Source organism: Pteropus alecto, unplaced genomic scaffold (genome assembly GCF_000325575.1).
Source record: "Pteropus alecto unplaced genomic scaffold, ASM32557v1 scaffold22, whole genome shotgun sequence".
Classification (NCBI taxonomy): domain Eukaryota; kingdom Metazoa; phylum Chordata; class Mammalia; order Chiroptera; family Pteropodidae; genus Pteropus; species Pteropus alecto.
Window position 1 is genome coordinate 18,690,905 of NW_006434839.1, and position 19,701 is coordinate 18,710,605.

The window sequence follows — 19,701 nt, forward strand, 5'->3', positions numbered from 1 at the left end:
AGTACCTTTCACAACTTTTACATTTCAAATATTGAGTTTGGGAAACCAAATGAGTATGGGACCAAAGCCAAGAAAATCGACTCCTCTGCTCTTTGTGGCTGGCGGCTGCCTATGACCTGGCCAGCCGGGGTGCTGACTGGGGGGCCGGGGGAAGAGAAGCAGCTGCCCGAGGCCCCGGTGAAGGAGCCGTGGAAACGCACGTGAGCAACGCTGCAACTAGAACTGGAAGGATCCAGCGCCCCACTCTCCTCAGGAAATCCAAGATCTAAAGGCCTTTCCTCAACCACTCGGCTCTCATTACTTAGAGCCCTAAACATTAGGAATCCACTCTGCTGAAAATGAAGGTGGAGAGGGGCCAGGAGGGAGGGGCAAAGCACAAACGATCTGGAAAGGCAAATGTCGTGTGGAGGTACACTCAGGGCCACTGCAGTGACAACAACACTTTTAACGTGCAAAATGTGGGGAGCATTTAAAACAGCCAACCCTCTCCAAATCCTTATCCTCAAAACCCAGCCCCCCAAAAGATTTTGAGGGGATCAGACTTGCACTACTACATTCAATTAAATTATTTCATAATTTTCTATTGCAGGCTTATAAAGATTATTCCTATAAAGTTTCTCTTAAGAACTGCAATCTTATTCTAATAGTGAATCTATCCCCACGGAAACTTAATTGGACTCAACTAAAACTTTTTAAAACAGAGTATTTTTCAGAAAACTGTCTTTCTTACCAGAAAACTGAAACTTTAACAAGGATCTCCCTGAAGGGGGAGTCAAAAGGTAAAGTATGGGCCCATAACTGGGGTTTCTGAAGTCAAATCTAATGCAGTGTGAGACACCAGAGCCCTTTCACAGTAAAACTCGGACAGCAAGGGGCAGCATGTCACCGAGATCTCCCAGTTCACTAAGTGACAAGCCCACACTGGGCCAGCCAGCAAGGGACCAGAGAGCTACCTCCTGCTACTTCAGCTGGAGACAGTGCTTCATCTTGCACTCAGACGCCACCACGCTGGAGATTTACGACTGGCTCAATAATGCTGGTGTTGGATAATTTACCATGTACCCATGGCTCCGAAGTTACACTATTCCTCTGAGCAAAGTATTTAAACATGTTGTAGCTATGAGATATGATATAACTGAGGCTGGTAAAAGGGAGGGGGTGGCAGGAGAAAGGACCGGGAATAGAGAATAGCCAAAATTTGGGGCTTATTATCTGAGGGACAGAAATATGTCCTAAGCCAGGGCCACGTGAAGAGCCTGGACACAACCCTTGCGCACAGCACGATTTGATAATTGCTGGTTGCCCAGGATTGCCAAGACAATGTTGTATTACAGTAAACCAATCATGCTTTCCACATGAGTGGGGGCCATCGGACTGCTAGCTGTACGGCACTCGAGGGCAGGGGTCCCACTTTGTGCTGTGTACAGTGCTGAGGCTGCACGTGTGCTCTGCATATGGTATGCCAATCCGCTACGTGCAGTCCCTGAGATGCTCACGGGAAACTCCTCCGGCCAAGAGCATGGCGTCACCACAGAGAGCACACCCGCCCCGCCCCACGACTTCGCCTCTGGCAACGATGCCAGAGTCCTGGTGCTGCCCTCCCATCCGTGACTCATCTGCAGCTCCCTCTGAAGTCAGCGCTTCCTCTCCAAGCCCCGGTCTGTGCAGACTGCATCCGAGCAGCTGGAAAGCACAGGCAGCACCCTGACTGCTGGACCAACCAGCCCAGTCAACATAGGCCCCATACTAGGGTCTCTGTGCTCAGGCCAACATGATGCCTCTTCATCTAAATTTCAGTCCTGTGGGTTCTTTCCCTCTGACGAATATGCAGAGACTTGGAGGAGCAAGAAGCCAAACCCACTCACATAACTCACTTTAATGGATATGCTATCAAATGAGGACAGGGTTTGGGAGAAGAGTAATAAAAGACAAGGAACATTATAGACATTTATTATTCCCACCTCTCCCCACCCCCAACTCAGGCACACTACCTCACTGGTTGGAGGGAGGAACAGAGATAGGTGAGACTTACACGGGAGTAGTTCTCGGTCTGCTGTTTCTGTACAGATTGGGTAAGGATAAAATAGATGCCCCTTTTCCAAGGGGTATGGGATCATCCGAAAAGCTGAAAAAAAGAGACAATATGTTAGAGGTTCAATGTTTGTCTCATAACTTCTCAATTTCAAAAGAGGGCCTTTTGAGCATTTTTATAATGGAGAACACTTCTACAAATAACTCTCAGAAAGGATGCAAGACTTCCCCAAACTCTGAGTCATGTGCCAGATAAACTGTCAGAGGTGCATTATGATGTATGACTCACACATTAATCTCACGCTGTATATTCTGGGCAAACTCACAGAACTGGGTGGGGATGGGGGTGCAGGGAAGTAGGGAAGCCATCAACCCCAATGCCCAGGGTTTCCTCATCTACAAAATATTATTAAAATGTCATAAACACTAACGCAATATAGCTCAACTGATGGTAATAGCACAAACCTGGATGGAAATGCTTCCCTGAGAAGCAAATGTGGATTGGCTTGTTGGAGCCTGTAACAGATGTACAAATATGAAAGGCATTCTACCATGTCTACTTAAAAAATATGTCTATGTGGATTAGAATTCCAACCAAGATGGATAAAAACAAAAATCTAAAAGTGCATGATTTGGGAGGTATTTCTAAGCTTTATGAAACTTTTAAATCTTCAATATCATACGGGAAAAAAATGGATTAGGGGAGATTGATTATCTGTATTCTGATGATGTGAGGCCACCTAAATTCTGCTTTTGTGGCATCAGATAACATTAAGTCTCATACTAAATTATGGCTTTCCAATCAATCCATCCGTTCCCATTGTCACGTGCGTTACTCCATTACGATGTCATCAGCATGTTAGTCTCACCGTTCCTATGAACGGTGCTCAAGGAGGTAATTTTTCTTCCCCAGATGTCTTTTAACTACAGCACACTATAGATATAAAATACAAAACTAGACCCTACACTGGGAGTGCTGAATAACAATCCTTGCCTTCACGTGTGTCAGAGTGGGTGGTGGCAACAGAGAATTCTTTTTCGTTTTAAATGCAACATTTCAAAGACTCGTAGCTATATCCTTAGCTGTGTAATTACCTAAGCCTTCTTAAAATGCTGTCAATGTACATATTTATCTTTTGCATACTTATTTCAAACAGGAATCAGAAACAAAGAATGTTCTCCCTCATAAGAAATGACAAGGTTCCATTGTAACCAGTGTCGGTGCACATATGGTATTTATTCTGGTGTCTGAATATTATTTAAAAGTAAAAACATTATGTATGTGATTCTAGCACTTGGAATGCAGTCAGTCTACACCACGGTGGTATCATTCTGAGGTTACAGCACATCGCCGTGGAGAATGTAAATCACTGTAAACGTGGGGTTAGAGCAGAGCTGGTTTGCTGGCAGTTTGCTGAGGTAAAAATGTTATCAATTTTCCTCTCGTAACAGAAACCTCATAAACAGAGATTAAAACATCAAAAACACCCCAGTCTTTAACTCTTCTTAAAATGAATCAGACCTTAGCTTTCATGCAAACAAAGATGACTTTTGCCCACTACAACAACAAGCCAAGAGAGTTGCTCTTTGCACAGGTTGTTAACACGTAAAGACCACTTGAAGAGACCAGCATCTCCCTCAATAGAACTGGGCTTGCAAAAGGAGAAAAAAACTACAAAATCCAAAAAACCCTTTTAGCGCATTTATAGGATACACTCAAATCTCTTCTGGGAAGCAGTGCATTTAAATTTAAACTGCAGTATGGCAGGATTTTAATATCATTTCCCATAAATGATGGCTCCTATGAAAGCATCTCAAAAATGTGGAAAAACCTATGTAGAAGTGCAACAGGACTGCTGTAATTAAGAATCTGAATCTGTTCAGGTTTATATGATATGAATAAACCCTCCGTTTTCAAAGTGGCTATAAATTTGAAAGTTAGATTTTATTCAAAAATTGAAGTCAGCTTGTACCTCAGGGAGCAATTTTTTAAATAAAATATAGGAGTGCAAGATCTTGAGAGTGTTTGACCATAGACATCAAATGATTGGTTGCTTTCTTTTCAGTCAGATGCCAAATGTTTTTCTACTCTAGTATTTGGCATGCACAGAGAATTTTGTGCATCAAATTAGTCTTTTTCTTCTTCTAATCATCTGGTCTTTTTGGAAAGGGTAGAAACATTGATTATATACAACTTATAAAAGAACACGCACACACAAACATTTCCTGCATTGTCCTCCCCTCTCCCCTCATAACTGTAAAGATGCTTATTGTGCTCTTAAAAATCGCTCTCTTCTCACGTCAGTTGTCATCTACATTGAGTTCGTAAAATAATATTAAGATTTTTGGCTTCACTAAACAAAAGCAAATACAATTTCTGTTTGCAATTCTATCCTCCACAGACTCTGCTGTGCACGGTCCAGCAAAGGGCGAGATGAGCAGTGGAGAGAGTGGGAAGAGGCACTGTACATGCCTTGCCAGCTTCACCTCCCAACTCCCGGGCCCTTTCACCACAAAGATATGTATGTAATTGCTCGACAAGAACCTTGTGGCTTTAGCCGAATGTCCAGAAATTCTGCAAGAGAAAGTATTAACACACTGATTTGGCAGTGCAAATAAGAATGAAAAAAAGGTCATTTGATCTAGTTTATGAATTTGATCTATTTAATCTATTACATGAGTGATCGCAAACCTCCTAAAAATCTTGTCCGAGAAAACACACATTCCAGAGCAATAAAAAATGTGCATATATTTGGTTCAAAACAAAACAAAAGAGCCAGGCCACTCAGAGTTAATACACAGCACACGAATGACATTTCCACGTTTTCCTTTGTGTGCCATCACTTCCCCTACCTTGATTTCTGCTGTGCCTTTGTTGCGGGGTTTGAAGTGAAACTAGGAATTAATTAATGAACACATTGGGCTCCGTAGTAAGATCTGAGGCTTAACACTTCTGCCTTCTTTCCCTGACCAGACACATTTTCCAGACTCTGATTCCAGAAAGTGCTGTGCATAGCACACTTTCCACCAGTATAGGAGAAAGAATCAATAGAACCAAAGAATGGACAGAAGGATGGATACACGAACAAGTTAATTCCTCATTTTCCCAATGACTTCTAAGGACCTTTATCCTACCCACTATACAGACAAAGATAGAAGGTAATGTTTGATATTTTGTTTGTCTATGTTGTCTTTTCAAAGAGGATCTCAGAGAACTTTATATAGACAGATTACTTGTAGTAAGGAGAACTGATTGTGAATCCCAGCTCGACCTCCTCAAAATATGAGTGTCTTCCTCATGCTCCAAGGATAGAAAGGTGAGCCAAGCACACATGGTCCCTGCACTGATAGAGCTCACGTCCCAGGGCAGAAAACTAATGAACCAATAAGCATGAAAATACACGTGAAAGTTCCCACTTCCACAGCTCTTGGAAAGAGAGATCCGTGAGGCTGTGCATGTCTAATGGGGGAATAGTGGAGGTGACAGGTAAAGGATGAGGTGAACATGACCAGGCTAACACCTCATGTCCTGGGGGTGGGGGGTCATTAATCTGTGTCTCTTCATTTGTAAAAATGAGGATACCATGGCCCTTGTGAGGCTGTTAAAGGGACTATTTGTGACAGCAAGAGGTCAAGGTGTCTAAACACAGTGCCTAACTGCTCGGTAAAAGTTTTCTCTTTACCCTCCCTTTCTATTAGGCCATACTCTAGCTTATAAATAAAAATGCTGCTTGTTTGTAAGCAATTAAAAGCATAAATGGTAGTACAGAAAATTATCACCAAAATACAAATTGTATGCTATCGCATTTACTGCATTGTGGGAAACCATCCACGTAGGCTGTCTTTTGTGAGGCATTTGGGCACAACAGTAAAGAAAGCACAAAAGTCAAAAGCCTGGGTTCCGGTCCATGTTCTTTCAGTATGTAGTTATGTGACCTTGGGAAAATCGTTCTCCCTTGATTAGATTAAATGATGTTCCATTCCAAGTCTGAAGAGAAATTCTTAAGTTTACAGCAGATTCATAACTTGTTAGTGACCTTCAACACTCTAACACTGCTCTGACTTCTGTGACAGTACTGCTTATATCATACATACCATGTACATGTGTGTATGTATAAGTGAATATATCTGGACACATGTATCACACATAGATCAATGTTTCTACCAAGGCATTTCAGAGCCTTATTACCCTTGAGACCCCCAACGCAATGCCTGGCACAAAGGAGGGACTCAATAAATGTTTGTTGAGTAAAGGAATGAACAAATTAATGCACAATCAGGAAGAGACAGAATTTTTCCTTTTAAAAACTCAGGTAGATCTAAATTGTGGTCAGTCACCAATACTGAATAAATGAGAGAAGTAAGCTGGTTCTACTAGTTAGAAGGTGGGAAAGCATCACCCTATATCTGGAGGCTGGCAATTAGCAAACATTAGCTCTCACCAGGAATGTTAGCTGACCATTGCTTTCTCCCAGGAACCAAAACTCAGCTGTACGGGGTGATGGGGCGCGGGTGGGATCTTTCTTTAGCACTCCAAAAGATGCCAGCCTTTTGGAGTAAAGGTTTTGTTGGAGGAAATGCCCTAAGGACCACATCTTACAGCAAGTAGCTCTTACCATTAGGTTCAAAGAGAATAAATTAGAATCAGAATTTCATCCTATGCTTCAACAATGGGCTACTTTCTCTTCTCAAAGGAAATACTCTGCCTTAGTCCCATTAAAAAAACACCACCTTCAAATCTTATACATTATTTAGTGAATTCTTTGGGGAAAAACCTCCGAAAAGAAAATAAAGAGTCTTACTTGGTCAAGTGGAAAAAATGGAAACAAAGAATAGCTAAGTAATTTAACCTATGGCCTGTTAGTTTTCTGATATATAGAAAATTAAATCTTAAAGTTCACAGTTGAAGCCAGAAGACTACCCAGCTTTATAAAATAAATACTGCCAAAATAGAGCCTTTGATAGGATCTCGATATGAGATATGGCCACATCAGTATTTAATACAGGTAAAACAGAAGATGTGCCATTTAAAATCGGGCCTCATAAGGTATAATACCATTGTAAATAAGTTCAAATGAAATCCTTCATTTGTATATGTTTTTTATATTCAACTCATACTTGCAGTGGTGTTTATGTGTGTGTGTGTGTGTGTGTGCGTGTGTGTGTGCGTGCGCGTGTGCATGTATATGTATAACCAGAACTTACACTGTTTAAAATAAGTATAATTCAGATAATGTGGTGCTGTGTAATGAACTAAGAAACATTTTCAAATCTTGTAAATTAAAGCTTTTCCCCTTCCTTGATTATCTTGACTTTGAGGAACATATTGTGTAATTTCAGGGGCTGGGACACTGATGAATCAAACATTTTGCAAACCTTTGAAATGCTGATGTATTTGTGGTTGAGGACTCATTTTTTTTTTAAACCACCATATGTTTCAAACCCAAACAATCTCTGCCATGCATCAGCTGGACTTTGGGGTTTTATCAAAAATGTGAGTTATTTCATCCTGATTGGTGAGAAACTCACTTAATTCCACAAGATGACTAATGCTCCGACAGAAAAAAAAAACAACTCATTAAAAAGCAAAGCAAAATATACCTACATCCTCACCCCTAACCAACACTTCTGACAGAAAAAAAAGTTTTAATCTCCAAAAGATAAATTGACTAAAATATTAATTTAAAACATGGAATCCAGTGAAATTAGGTACTATTATCTTCCTCTATGAACTCTCTTCCAAATGAAAAGGGCAAGTTGGAAAGGAGTTGTTCAATGGCCTTAAATTTCAGAATAAAGAAAAAAAATGATTTAAAGGGGAAAATCTAAACTCTGATGCTGGAGATGTAAAAAGGCGCCACCACGTGGTACACTGGAGGAAGTGCAGCCTCCTGAGCTCCGGCACGGGCTACCCAGGGGAGGCCCACTGATCTCTCGAGAAGGAGAAGGAGCAGCTCAGGTCGGGCGGCTGCCCACCGACCTGGGCAGGAAGCTGCCTTTCAGTATCACCGCTGCTTCACAGTGTTCAAAACCGGGGTAAGTGAATACCACTGTAAGCAGCCAAGTCAGAATTCTAATCCAAGTCCTCTGATTTAAAAGCCAGAGCTCATCATAAATACAGAAAACAGATTGGTGGTCACCAGAGGAAGGGGGAGGGCGAAATGGCTGAAGTGGACCAAAAAGTTCAAACATCCAGTTATAAAATAGATAAGTCATAGGGATGTGACGTACAGTGTGGTGACTATATTGCATATTTGAAAGTTGCTAAGAGAGTAGATGTTAAATATATACAAATATTGAACTGTTACATTGTACACCTGAAACTAACATAATGTTAAATATCAATTATACCTCAGTAAAAAAATAAAATAAATTCAGAGCCCTTACACTTCCACTTTAAATGGACACAGATCTAGAAGCAGTGTCAAAAGACTGCACACAATTATCTGAAGTTGGAGTGGTTATTCTTTTATCTAAATTGTACAACAGATTTATAGCTTTGTTTTTAAAAAGGACCAAAAGTGTTTGTAATGAAAGATTATTTTTCTAAATAGATGTATATACATTTACACACACATATCCATATATACACATATATATGCTTGCAGAAAATTTGAAAAATACAAAGAAAAAAGAAATTACTTAAAATCCATTTGAAGATGTATTTTCTAGTCTCTTTCCTTTGTTTACACATAGAATTTACTTTTTATAAAATCGAGCTCATTCTACATCTAAAATGTTTAATATTCAACAATAAAAATATGGTTTTATATAGAACGATTAACTTTATAAACACTAGGAAGGAAATAAGTACACCCTAGCCTGTAAGTAGCGATGTAAGTTGGGGACTTCCAAGAAATGCTTCAGAGAAGACCGATCCTTTTATCTTTATTCTATTTCAGAAAGGCCTAAAAAGCTGGTATTACAGAAAAGAGGAGTGAAGAGAAAATGAAAGTGGCTTTACATCCTGGCTCTACCAACAATGGCTGCATGACGCTCAACAAGTCACTCATTTCAATGAATCTGTTTCTCTCTTGAACAATTGGGATGGACACCTCTGTCCTGCCTAACTTAGAACACTATCAGGAGGAGTACATGAAATGGTGGAAATGCAAAGCCTCTGTAAATTACCCAGTAATACAAACACTCATGTAAGTCTTTGGTATTCCCCAAGGCATTTAGGACCTAGTAAGCATTCTCATGATTTCTTTCAAAAACGGAACAGCAGTGTAACTTCCTTGGAGTGGTTCTTATTTATCTGTAAGAATTAAGTGCAGAATTTCCCTTTCCTGATTGCCTTGCTATACTGTTTTATGTCTAAAAATTCATCTCCTCTTTTTATTATAATACAGTGTTCACCCATATAATCTGAGGTCATTACATTTCCCCAACTTACTACCCTGCTTGATTTTGGAGCTCATTATGTTACTTCACATTTCTCAGAATGTCATTGTCCTTCCAGTTGATCCAGAGCATCTCTCCATTGTTATCTGATTATATAGGTAAGTAATTTCCAAACAGAATTTCCAATTATTCCTCAAGAGATGACTTTTTGTTTTCTTTTTATGGTTATGTCATTCCTAACATCGTATCTCTATCAGTTCTTGCCCCCATGCGGCCCCTTTTGATCCTTTCTATAGGACTGGTAACTTATCAGTCAGATCCAACTGATGAGCTTCTGTTACTATGTTTCCAAGATGCCCACTATCATTAATTCTTATTTGGTAAGTCAATCTGTCCATTTAATTTTTCCACAAGTAACACTAGGTGAGGCCTTTCATGTTCAGTCTTGCTGGGATTTTTCTGTCTTTACTCATGTTTAAATAAAAATTCCTTTTGTCTCATCTGGATAGAACACCTTAAATGCAACAATAATAAACCCAAGCCAGAGGGGACTATGCATGTGCCCGCACATGCCCTACATACAGTGTGCTGCCCTAACTCATCCGCATACCAGGACCAAGACACCTGGAGCATGTTAATGCACTGACAGAGTGGGGGAGAAGCATGGATCAAGTCAACATCCCTCAAGTTATAAACAGTAAATTATTTAAGTAGACCTGCTATTAATTCTCTAAAGAAATATTTTCCAAACAGCTAAACAAAAAATTTGAGTTCCATCTTTGTTAACTTACTTTTACCCCCTCCCACTTGGCTGCCCCACCCGCTCCCCTGTACCAGCCTGGATTTCTGCTGGGATAGGGAAGGACAGGAAAAGGGAAGAGCAAAAGATTATCAAAATGAAAATGGAAGCAGCAAAGATACACAAAGTGAAAGCGATCAAAAAGACATTCATTTGTGAGGATGATCAGAGTGGGGATGAACTAAGAAAAAATTATCAGAAGATTCTAATATTTGTTTGTTTCCCCATGAGAGGGGAGGAAAAGAGCAACCACCCAGGCTACATGATGTACTTGTTTTGCTTAAAATAATTACAACAGTGTCAATGCACATGTTATCCATTAATCCACAGTCCTGGGCCTTTTTCCTTAATTTACATTCTCCCAAACAGCACCCCCGCACTGGGCATTCCTTCACGTAGTGTCCTTGTTCATAATACTGTCCTAGTTCTTCAGGAACTTGGTTTAAATCCCCTAAGGTTACACATGACCACTCCACCCCAGAAACCTTTCCCTTCTGAAAAACCACAGGGCAGCTGCTACATGCTGCTGGTTACTCCTCCCAGCTAGACGAGGTGCTTCTCTAGGGCAGGGGGCATGTCTCCCCGGTGATGAGAGTCGCTTCTCCTTACACAGAATGATAGTACCTAGACCATATGCAGATTGATTCATCCCTACAGCCATCTAACAGACATTTAATCATCAGCATGTGAATGCTACACCTGCCAACAAATACAAGCGTCCAGTGGCCGCTGCTCTTGCTCTGAAGCATAACTGCTGCTCGTCTGTGTTTGGCCGACCTGATTCCAATAAAGGATAACTGTGGCTCTTGAGCCAATCCTCTCAGGGAGACCATCCAGAAATGGTAATTGGAGCCCAGCACAAGGCTTCCCTCCAGGCCAAAAATTCCCATGATGCCAAAAGGCTGTCCTGCTCTCCAAAGAGGGTGCTCCGGGTGTGGAGGGCTCCTTCGCCAGAACGGTCCAGATTGATCCCATCTACGGGACAAATTTGCCTTTTTGGCTATGGCGGTGGCGTCACTGCAACACCCACCACCACTGGGGCACTGGAGAGCCCAAGCAATTAGCCATCTCTCAGTGATGAAGCATCACAGAAGGAACAGCTGTAGACATGCAAATCTTCATTATCCACGAACACTCATGCTTTTCCTTCAATTTTTAATTTAAAAAAAATTTTTAATTACAGTTGACATTCAATATTATTAGTTTCATGCTCTTAAAAAGTGTTTCAAAGAAAGAAAATTACTTACTGCCTTCCCATGTACAATGCAAAAGATTCAAAGCTCCTTCCACCCTCTTCCAGTGTGCCAGATGAAAGAATGCATATGCTATTGCTTCGCTGTCTCCTCTCTTCAGGATATGTTCTGGGGGTAGGATTAAGCTTTTCATTTCTAGTAGGTACTGAAATAAAAAAGGCAGGAGACAAATGTGTTAATACATTGTAATCTGGAATTCAATATTGAAAACAGAGAGGCACGTTTCCCTAAAGCCACTATGCATACGCATGTCATGGAACCCACAACCCTGTTACTACATTTGAAAACAACTACTAAAACATCCAGCAATCCAGTTTGCAGACAGATAATTAGCCTGTGAAGATCAGAGACTTTCAGGCTGAGATACTCTAAATAAAGAAAGAAACATAGACTCAAGTAGCAAAAAAGGAAAATTTAGAAGACACAATAATTTGTTATAATTTTGTAATTAGAATGAAAATGCATAAAACAGACACATAAAGGCTAAGAAGTCACATGACTAAACCAACTGCACTAGGGAGACCTGAGATTGACTGGCATCGCCCATTATTTTTAGCTAGACAGCTCTATCAAGAAGAAGAACCCAGTCTTGGGCAGCCACCCATCGGTGCTCAGATGCTGGAAGGAAGAGGGGTAGCAACCTGAGCACAGGAAGACACAAGTGGGGAGCAGTACAGACCCTAAACTGCAAAGTTCTTTTAAATCCTTTCCCAAAGACTGGAGGGTTTTCGGTTTATGCCTCTTCATTCCTATCTTCTGCAAGGGAGATGGGAGTACAGAGCAAGAATGAACATCATTCCTGGGGGCTCAGAGAAGACTAAGTTTACATTTGCATTCTTTTGTGTTTACTATAAAACAGAAAAGGAAGCAAATTTAGGAGAGTATTTTATATTTGCAAATGTTAACTTCTCCTTGCTGGCTGGCATGCTCCCTGTGCTCTGTTACTCATTATCTCCCCTCCCGAGCCTTCCCCAATACATGTTCATAAACACCACCAACGACCACCATCACAATCGCCCACACCTCTCCTTTAAGACAGGGATCTGCAGATGATGGGGGGATGTATTTAATTAAAATGGGACAAGCACAGCAAACGGAAGTGCTATGAGAATTGATGTTCAACAATTTTAACATCACAAACAACTGTGGATTTAACTATCAGTCGAAATTTATGAAAGAGGGTGAAAAATGGAAGAATGCTGATATACAGAATGGAGATTATGATACACCTGTCAGTGTTTCATTATCTTTTCACTGTGCATTTATGTGCTCTGGGCATAGCTTCCTCTCCTGTTGGCGCACACGTTGTCAGGGTATATTGCTCAGAAGGAGATGAGGGCACATTCTGGCCTCTTGGTTCAGCAAATGAAACTTTCTTTGCTCTGGGTCTGATATCTGAAGAAACCTCCAAGCCTCAGGCCTCAAAGCAGGAAGAGTAAGGAAGTGAGAGAGCTCACCACAGGGCAGTATGAAACAGGGATACGGCCATCACATTTGGGGGGATGGTCGGGAGAGGAGGCTTTCTTCATTGAGAGACATCTTCCCAGGCCAGTCCATGAAAGATGTTTATTATTTTGATGGGAACTCCTCTAGCATGAGTTCTAAAAGGATTTTTTGGTCATAAGCTTTTTTGAATTTTACAAGTTACTGCTTTTCTCCTCCATCCTGTTTTAAAACAGCACAAGGAAAAATCTTTTGGAAAAAAAGAACAATTCTGAATTACCTAGTAATCCAACTAGCAATATATTCATAATAAATACCAATCATAAATATTCATTATGAATATATTGCTAGTTGTTACATCCAGAGATATCTGGTTATCCTCTTGTGAGTTTGTTACCTCAGTAGAAGCCATGAGAATATATGTGACAACCATTAGACTGTCCACGATGACCTCAAAAAGCCCCAAAGCTGTAAGTCATAAGAAAGATATAAAACTTGTAAAGTGCTATGAACTGTATTGTTTCAGAGTAAGTTAGAGAAGGAAGACCATTTTGTTCCTCTTAATAATTACCAGGAGAACAAAGGAAAGGAAAATTTCTTGCCTAATGAGAGCCCTAGAATAAGATTTTGACTTCTGAGTTCTCTTTTTATAGCTACTTTGCCTACCAAATAGTTAATTTTTAAAGAAGGATCATGCTGTATGAACTTTGAAACAAACTAAACATAAAAAACCACTAGCTCATGTGTCCCAAGTATACAGAAATCTTGAGTCCCTGAGAATCAGATGGCAGCTGAAAGAAAAGTCTAAACTACATTCTTTTATTTCTATGATTAGGACAAACTTTCAGTCATTTGGTTAAGCATCTTTGAGAAAACTCTTCTCTTGGCCTACAGAACCTTCACAAATAGGGGCACTGAGAAGAAGTGGAGCCACTCACGTTGGTGGGTAGAAGTGGAAGCAAACTAGGAGGAGGTAGGGCTGAGGAAACTTGGTGGGGGACATTTTTAGAAAATTATCTACAAAGGGCTAAATAGATCTGTGCTGTCCAATATGGTAACTTCTACCACATATGCTTATTTAAATTTAAAGCAATTATTCAAGGCCCCAAGGGCTGCATGCGGTTAATGGCTGCCGAACTGAACAATGCAGAGACGTTTCCGTTAGCACAGAAATTCCGTCGAGCAGCGCTGCTGTCGACAATGGACGTTTCCAATCTTCAAGTAACTGAAATAATTGCTAACATGAAAAAACTTCATAGACGCCCATGATAGGAATTATTAGTATCTATTTATTGAAAATATACAATATGTCAAAAAGCTACAATAAATGTAATACAAGAAAAATTCATTTGAAAACATTGTTGGTACCGGAGCTTCTACATATATTTGGAAAATTGCAGTCCACGTGACTGAGACAGATGGTTTGCTCAGCCTGCAGGCTGAACGTAGCACATATGGCTTCAAGGACTCCGTTCACAGCCCCAAACGTGGGCTGTGTGGTAATGCCCCGTTTCTCCTTGAAGTGCCCTCTGATCTCTGTATATGTGTACTTATCACGTGCCACCTTACATTAGTCATCCACGTGTCCTTCCCCTCAGCATAGTCAGAAGATCCTCAAGAGCACGTATCTCACTTCCCAAGTATCTTTCAGAATGAGCATCCCTGGCCTAATCAGCATCATGAGGCTAACCAGAGCAACCCACCAAGGAAACGTAGCTGCCTTCTCGTTGCATCCACTTTGTGGCAGAAGTAGGTTATGCCCATAAAGGAGATTTATACTCCCGCACAGTTCCAAATAAAATGTTGGCTCCGACCAAATGATGAAGGCTAATAACAACGATGTGTTATGTTTTGGCCAGTCTTAAAGTGGCTGGCAAGATCAGTTCTCAACATGTGCAACATTTAAATTAGAAAGGCATGGAACAACATTTCACATCTTACTTGTCAAGAGAAAAATAAATGGAAGAGGGCAGATCCCTATCCACAAGTATGCAGAAATCAATTAGAATAACTGTAGCTTGCAAATCAGAGAACATCTCTGTCTGTCTATAATAATTATTTGGCTTCTATTAGCTAAGCCAGCATTCTGTGCAATCTTGCCTGCCATCCTGCCTCTAACTTCATTCCCAGATTCTCAAATCAAATTGATCTTCAAGTATAGGCTTCTAAAGGGTTCGGAAGCAACTTTTCAAAATCTATTTGTCAGAATCTAGGTCCTTATGCCCAATATAGGAATATAAAAATTTTCAACATATAAAGAAGAGCTGAGTAGTACCTACTCATGGAGCTATGCGAGCAGAGCAGGTGAGATTTGACCCATCAGAGGCCACCCCAGGTGACTGCTCAGGTCTTTTTTGTTAAGGTCTGAAAATTCTATAATAATTTAGTGAAAATAGTCCCAAAGTCATCCTTCACATAGATATTAACGCCAAGGAATTAATTCATACCCAAGTTTTGGATTTTCAATATCAAAAATAGCAGAAGTCATATGAAAATCATTAGCAAAAAATATGGAAATAAACAAAATGAGAAAGAATGGGTTAGTTAAATTACAGCACATTTAGATGATGGCTATCAAGTTGCTAACAAAAAATCAGGTAGTAGAATATTCACTAGCATGAGGAAAATGTTCATCACATATTAATAAATTTTAAAAAAATGTACCATACAGATTATGATTTTGGTAATACAAACGTGTACTTGGCATTAAAAACATTGGAAGGTCACAGATTAAATGTTAACGGTAGCTAAATGTTTAATTTTATGGGAGATTAATTTCTGTGCTTTTACTGTGCTTTCCAAGTTTTCTGTATTAAGCATTTTTTATTTTTCTCTCTCTCTTTACGTATACATATAAAATATGTAATACAAATCTATTTTCTAGACTTGTGTCAAAAAAACAAAAAACAAACCACACAGAAAAAAGGTGAAAGGGATTAAAGTATAAATTTCCAGATATAAAAATAGCCATGGGGATGTAAAGCACAGCATAGGGAATATAGTCAATAACGTTGTAATAACTATGTACAGTGTCAGATGGTACTAGATTTATTGCGGTGATCTCTTTGTAAGTTATATAAATGTCTAATCACTATGTTGTACACCAGAAACTAATATAATATTGTGTGTCAACTGTAATTGAAGAACAAATTTAAAACAAAATTTTAAAAAAGTGAACCAAACAAAAAGAGATAACCAGAGATTGCAATTTTTTGTCTGTCTCTGGTGCTTTGGTGCAACTGGCTCTGAAAGAGGCTCCCAGCTCAGAAAGGATATTTTAAACACATCAGTAAAGTGTTCGGAAATAAAACTAGGGCCATTTGGAAGACAGGCTACATATTCTGAGTTTCAATATTGCCTACTCCTTGGCCTCAGTAAGAAACACACTGGAATAAGACAAAACTACAGTGAGTCACTATGGCTCGCTCAGGTCTCACTGTAATAGGGAACGAGGTGCACAAAAGCATGGCCCCTGCCTCCACTCCCCTCGTCTGCCCTCTGCCACTTTGGACCACTGTTTGTATCCCGGCTCTACTACGCCGCTATGAGACCCTGGACAAGGGTTTTAATTTCTTTCAACCTCAGCTTGCTTATCTGCTAAAATAGAATGAAAATACACATCTTGCTGGTTTTGATGTCTGAAGATTATATAGGACAATACACATGAAACATTCATACAGTACCTCACATATAAATGTTCACTAAACAGTGGCTATTTTTGCTAACAAAAAATTGAAGTGTTCATATTACAGTAAAGGTAAGTTTTCTTGTGTATGTATGTCCCACAGATAACTAAGTCTGTTTCCAGGTAAGATACCTGAGTAGTTTTATAGTAGTAGCAGACAAGCTGAAGAGAATTGGCTCCTAGGGGCCACAAACTGACCAACATGGGATCAAACACAAAGCAAAACTGAACCCGGTGATGTGCAGTCCCCATCAGGGTCCTCGTCACAAGATGACTGCTCCTTGCTGGTTCAGTTATGTATTCATCAGTTACTTTGCTTCATTCAAAAAACATGGGAGTGTCCACACGGTATCCCAGGGAAAGATACAGGAGTGTCACAGTGTACCCCAAGGGCACAGATATGACAGCATCCGCAATTCATCTCAAGGGCATGGACATGAACCCAGTCAGGTCCCCATCTTGGTGATCCTGAATCTTTTGTAGGAGTGTAGAAGTGTGTGTGTGTATACAACGAAACAAGAAAATTCAACACAATAACTGCCTTAGTTAAGAGGTATATATTTAGTACTTAGGAAGCAAATGAGGAATATTATCTCTGAGAAGGCTTCACAGAAAAAGGAAAATATGAGTTAGTCTTATTAAACAAATAAGCAAAGGTAAGAGTTGGCAGAAGTGGCTGCACGGCCGCGCAGTGGAACCAAAGCTTCAAACGACAATAATGTGCTTGCGATCTTGAGCCACTTGAGCACTAACGTGATAGTAACTGCCAACACTGACTAAGCACTGACATGTGTCAAATATTATCTCAGGTACTCCTTACAATAACTCTGTGACGAAGCTAAAATTATTATTCCTGTTTTACAGATGGAAAAATGGAGGCTTTGGGGACATAATTAGCTTTCCCAGGGTTGAACGAGTTGTGTGTAACAGAATCTGTGTTGGAACTCATGTTTTGTGCTACTTCTCAAGGAAGTGGAGCTGGAAAAGTAGGTTGTAAAAGGACTTCGATGATATGTTTCAGAATGTGACATTTACCTTGAGTTTGGGCTTTTCAAACTTTGAGACACAGAAAAATTTGTTTAAAGAGAAAAACTTAAAACAGAAAAGGTGAAATTGATGTAAAACAAAGCTGTGAGGGACCCTTGGGTGGGGGAACCCAGGAGAGGTCTGAGGAATCCTTATGGCTGCTAGGAAGACAGTTTGAAAACCGCTGCAGTTGGCAATTGGGAAGTGAGTTGGTATAGTTTGTGGTTTTGAAAGAAACGGACAAGTCGTTTGTAGGACCACTGGACAGGGAAGAGACTGCATTTTTCAGCAAAGTCCTAGAAAGCTCCTGTCACGGTCTGGATGAGGAGGTGACAAAACCAGGAGAGGCACTTCCCCAGAACTTGTGCCTGGTTGAATCTGAGTGTGAGAGAAGGAATCAAGGGTAACTATAAAATCTCTAGTTTAGGAAACTAGAATAATGTGAGATCATTAACGAAGATAAAGATACCCGAGGAAGAAGAGGCTTAGCAGTGGGAAGGTAACTAAAACAGATGAAGTGCCTGAAAAACATCCCTGGAATGGAGGCCTGAAGGCAGCTGGCTATGCAGGTCTAGAGCTTGGGAGAGAAGCTGGAGACATAGATTGGGGTGTGCTGGGAAAGGCAGAAGCTGAAGCAGTGGGAGCACATGAGATCTCCCAGGAGAGCATCAAGCAATGACGCTGCCCAGAGAGCCAACCTGAAGGATGCGCACTGGAGGAAATTATATAAGTGGAGAGTACTCAGAGATGCAGGAGTGACACAGAGAGAAAAGGTGGCGGGGAGCTGACATGGCCCCAAGATAGAAAAAGTGGTCAGTGGGAGCAAATGCTGAGGAGAGATGAAATAGGATAAAGTTTGAAAAGAGGCCAAAGGATCTGGTGACTGAGACGGGGGTGGCCTTTGTGACAGTGGCCTTGGTGGGAGCAGCTACAGTGCTTTTTGTTAAAGAAAGAGACCTCTTAGAAATTTTCTATTTTTGAGAAATATCACTAAAAACTGGTTTCTGTTCTCTTTCCTCTGGGTCATATTTCCACAATACATTCTCCTTACTCTAATCCAAAAAAGCTTTGGAACAAAATATTACTCGATTCAAAGAAACTTATATTGAAATAATATTTTTGAAATGTACCATTGATATAAAATATCATATACAATCTGCCAGGGTATTTTGAGTTTTCACTTCCACGCTTCAAGCATTTTTAAATGCTAAAACCTACTACATGTTTTGTGTCCTAAATTGGATTAAAAAGCAATTTTATACTCTGTCAATCAGCTTTACCAAAATGTAAAGAGGGGATTGCATTAGTGTTTGCATGAAATAGAATTTCCATCACTCTAACAAGGTCCAATGGATACTCCATTAGCATATACAATTACCAGGATGTTTTCCCCCACAAGACTCTTGCCATTCCCATGAAATTAGAGTTTCTAGATTAACATTACATGAGGTTATTTTTTTAAGTAAATTTTTAATGGGAATGCACTTCTGTCATAACAGTTTACATTCTTTCCTCTTTCTTTTGTCATGACTTTCCACACTCCTAGACTTATAACTTAAGAACTAAATATCTATTAGAGGGTCTTCGCTTCAATATTTTGTTAAGTTCACACTGCCTTGTTGGTAAAATGAGCTTCAGGAGCATGGTGAGCCCCTTTCCGCAAGCACCCTAAGGGACTGCCCACTGCACCCCCTGCTCCCCCCAAGGTGGGCCCAGCAAGAAGAGCCCATGGTGTAATGGTGCTAGGATTTTAGGCAAGATGAAGACAAAAGCTTTCTTCCATTGGTGCTGGTGATTTTTCTTGATTTGTTTCCCTCAACAGCTCTACCCATAACACCCAAGCCTCCCAGGCAGCTGGGGCTCCCTCAGCCCCCTGCTGCTGCTCAGAATGCATGTGGGGCCTCCTGTTATTTTCAAAACTGGAATGCAAAGGTGCCTCGGGGTTGCTGGGCTACCCGCCTTCTCATTCCAGTTTCAACCACAGCAGTTCTACTTTTACTTGCTTTGTTCATTAAGGTTTCACGTAAGATTGTATTCGGAGGCAAAAATGTTTATTGTTTAAAAAATAGTAACAGTAATGATTATAGTTAGTTTTTTATTTGTTTGCTTTGTTTTCTTGA

At 40.3% G+C, this 19,701-nt stretch overlaps 1 protein-coding gene across 3 annotated transcripts in view; it reads right to left on the reverse strand.

Moving 5' to 3' along the window:
* ST7 (suppression of tumorigenicity 7) overlaps window positions 1-19,701 on the reverse strand; it is a 242,395-nt gene that overhangs the window by 8,628 nt on the left and 214,066 nt on the right. For 2 of the 3 annotated variants that reach the window (XM_006910581.3, XM_006910582.2), the window contains 2 exons: window positions 11,422-11,572; window positions 2,033-2,125 (listed from right to left, as the gene is read on the reverse strand). In XM_006910581.3, the coding sequence (XP_006910643.1) occupies window positions 2,033-2,125; window positions 11,422-11,572 (244 nt within the window). Of the gene's footprint in view, window positions 1-2,032; window positions 2,126-11,421; window positions 11,573-19,701 lie in introns of those variants that run through there. The other variant, XM_025045941.1, reaches the window with a different exon arrangement.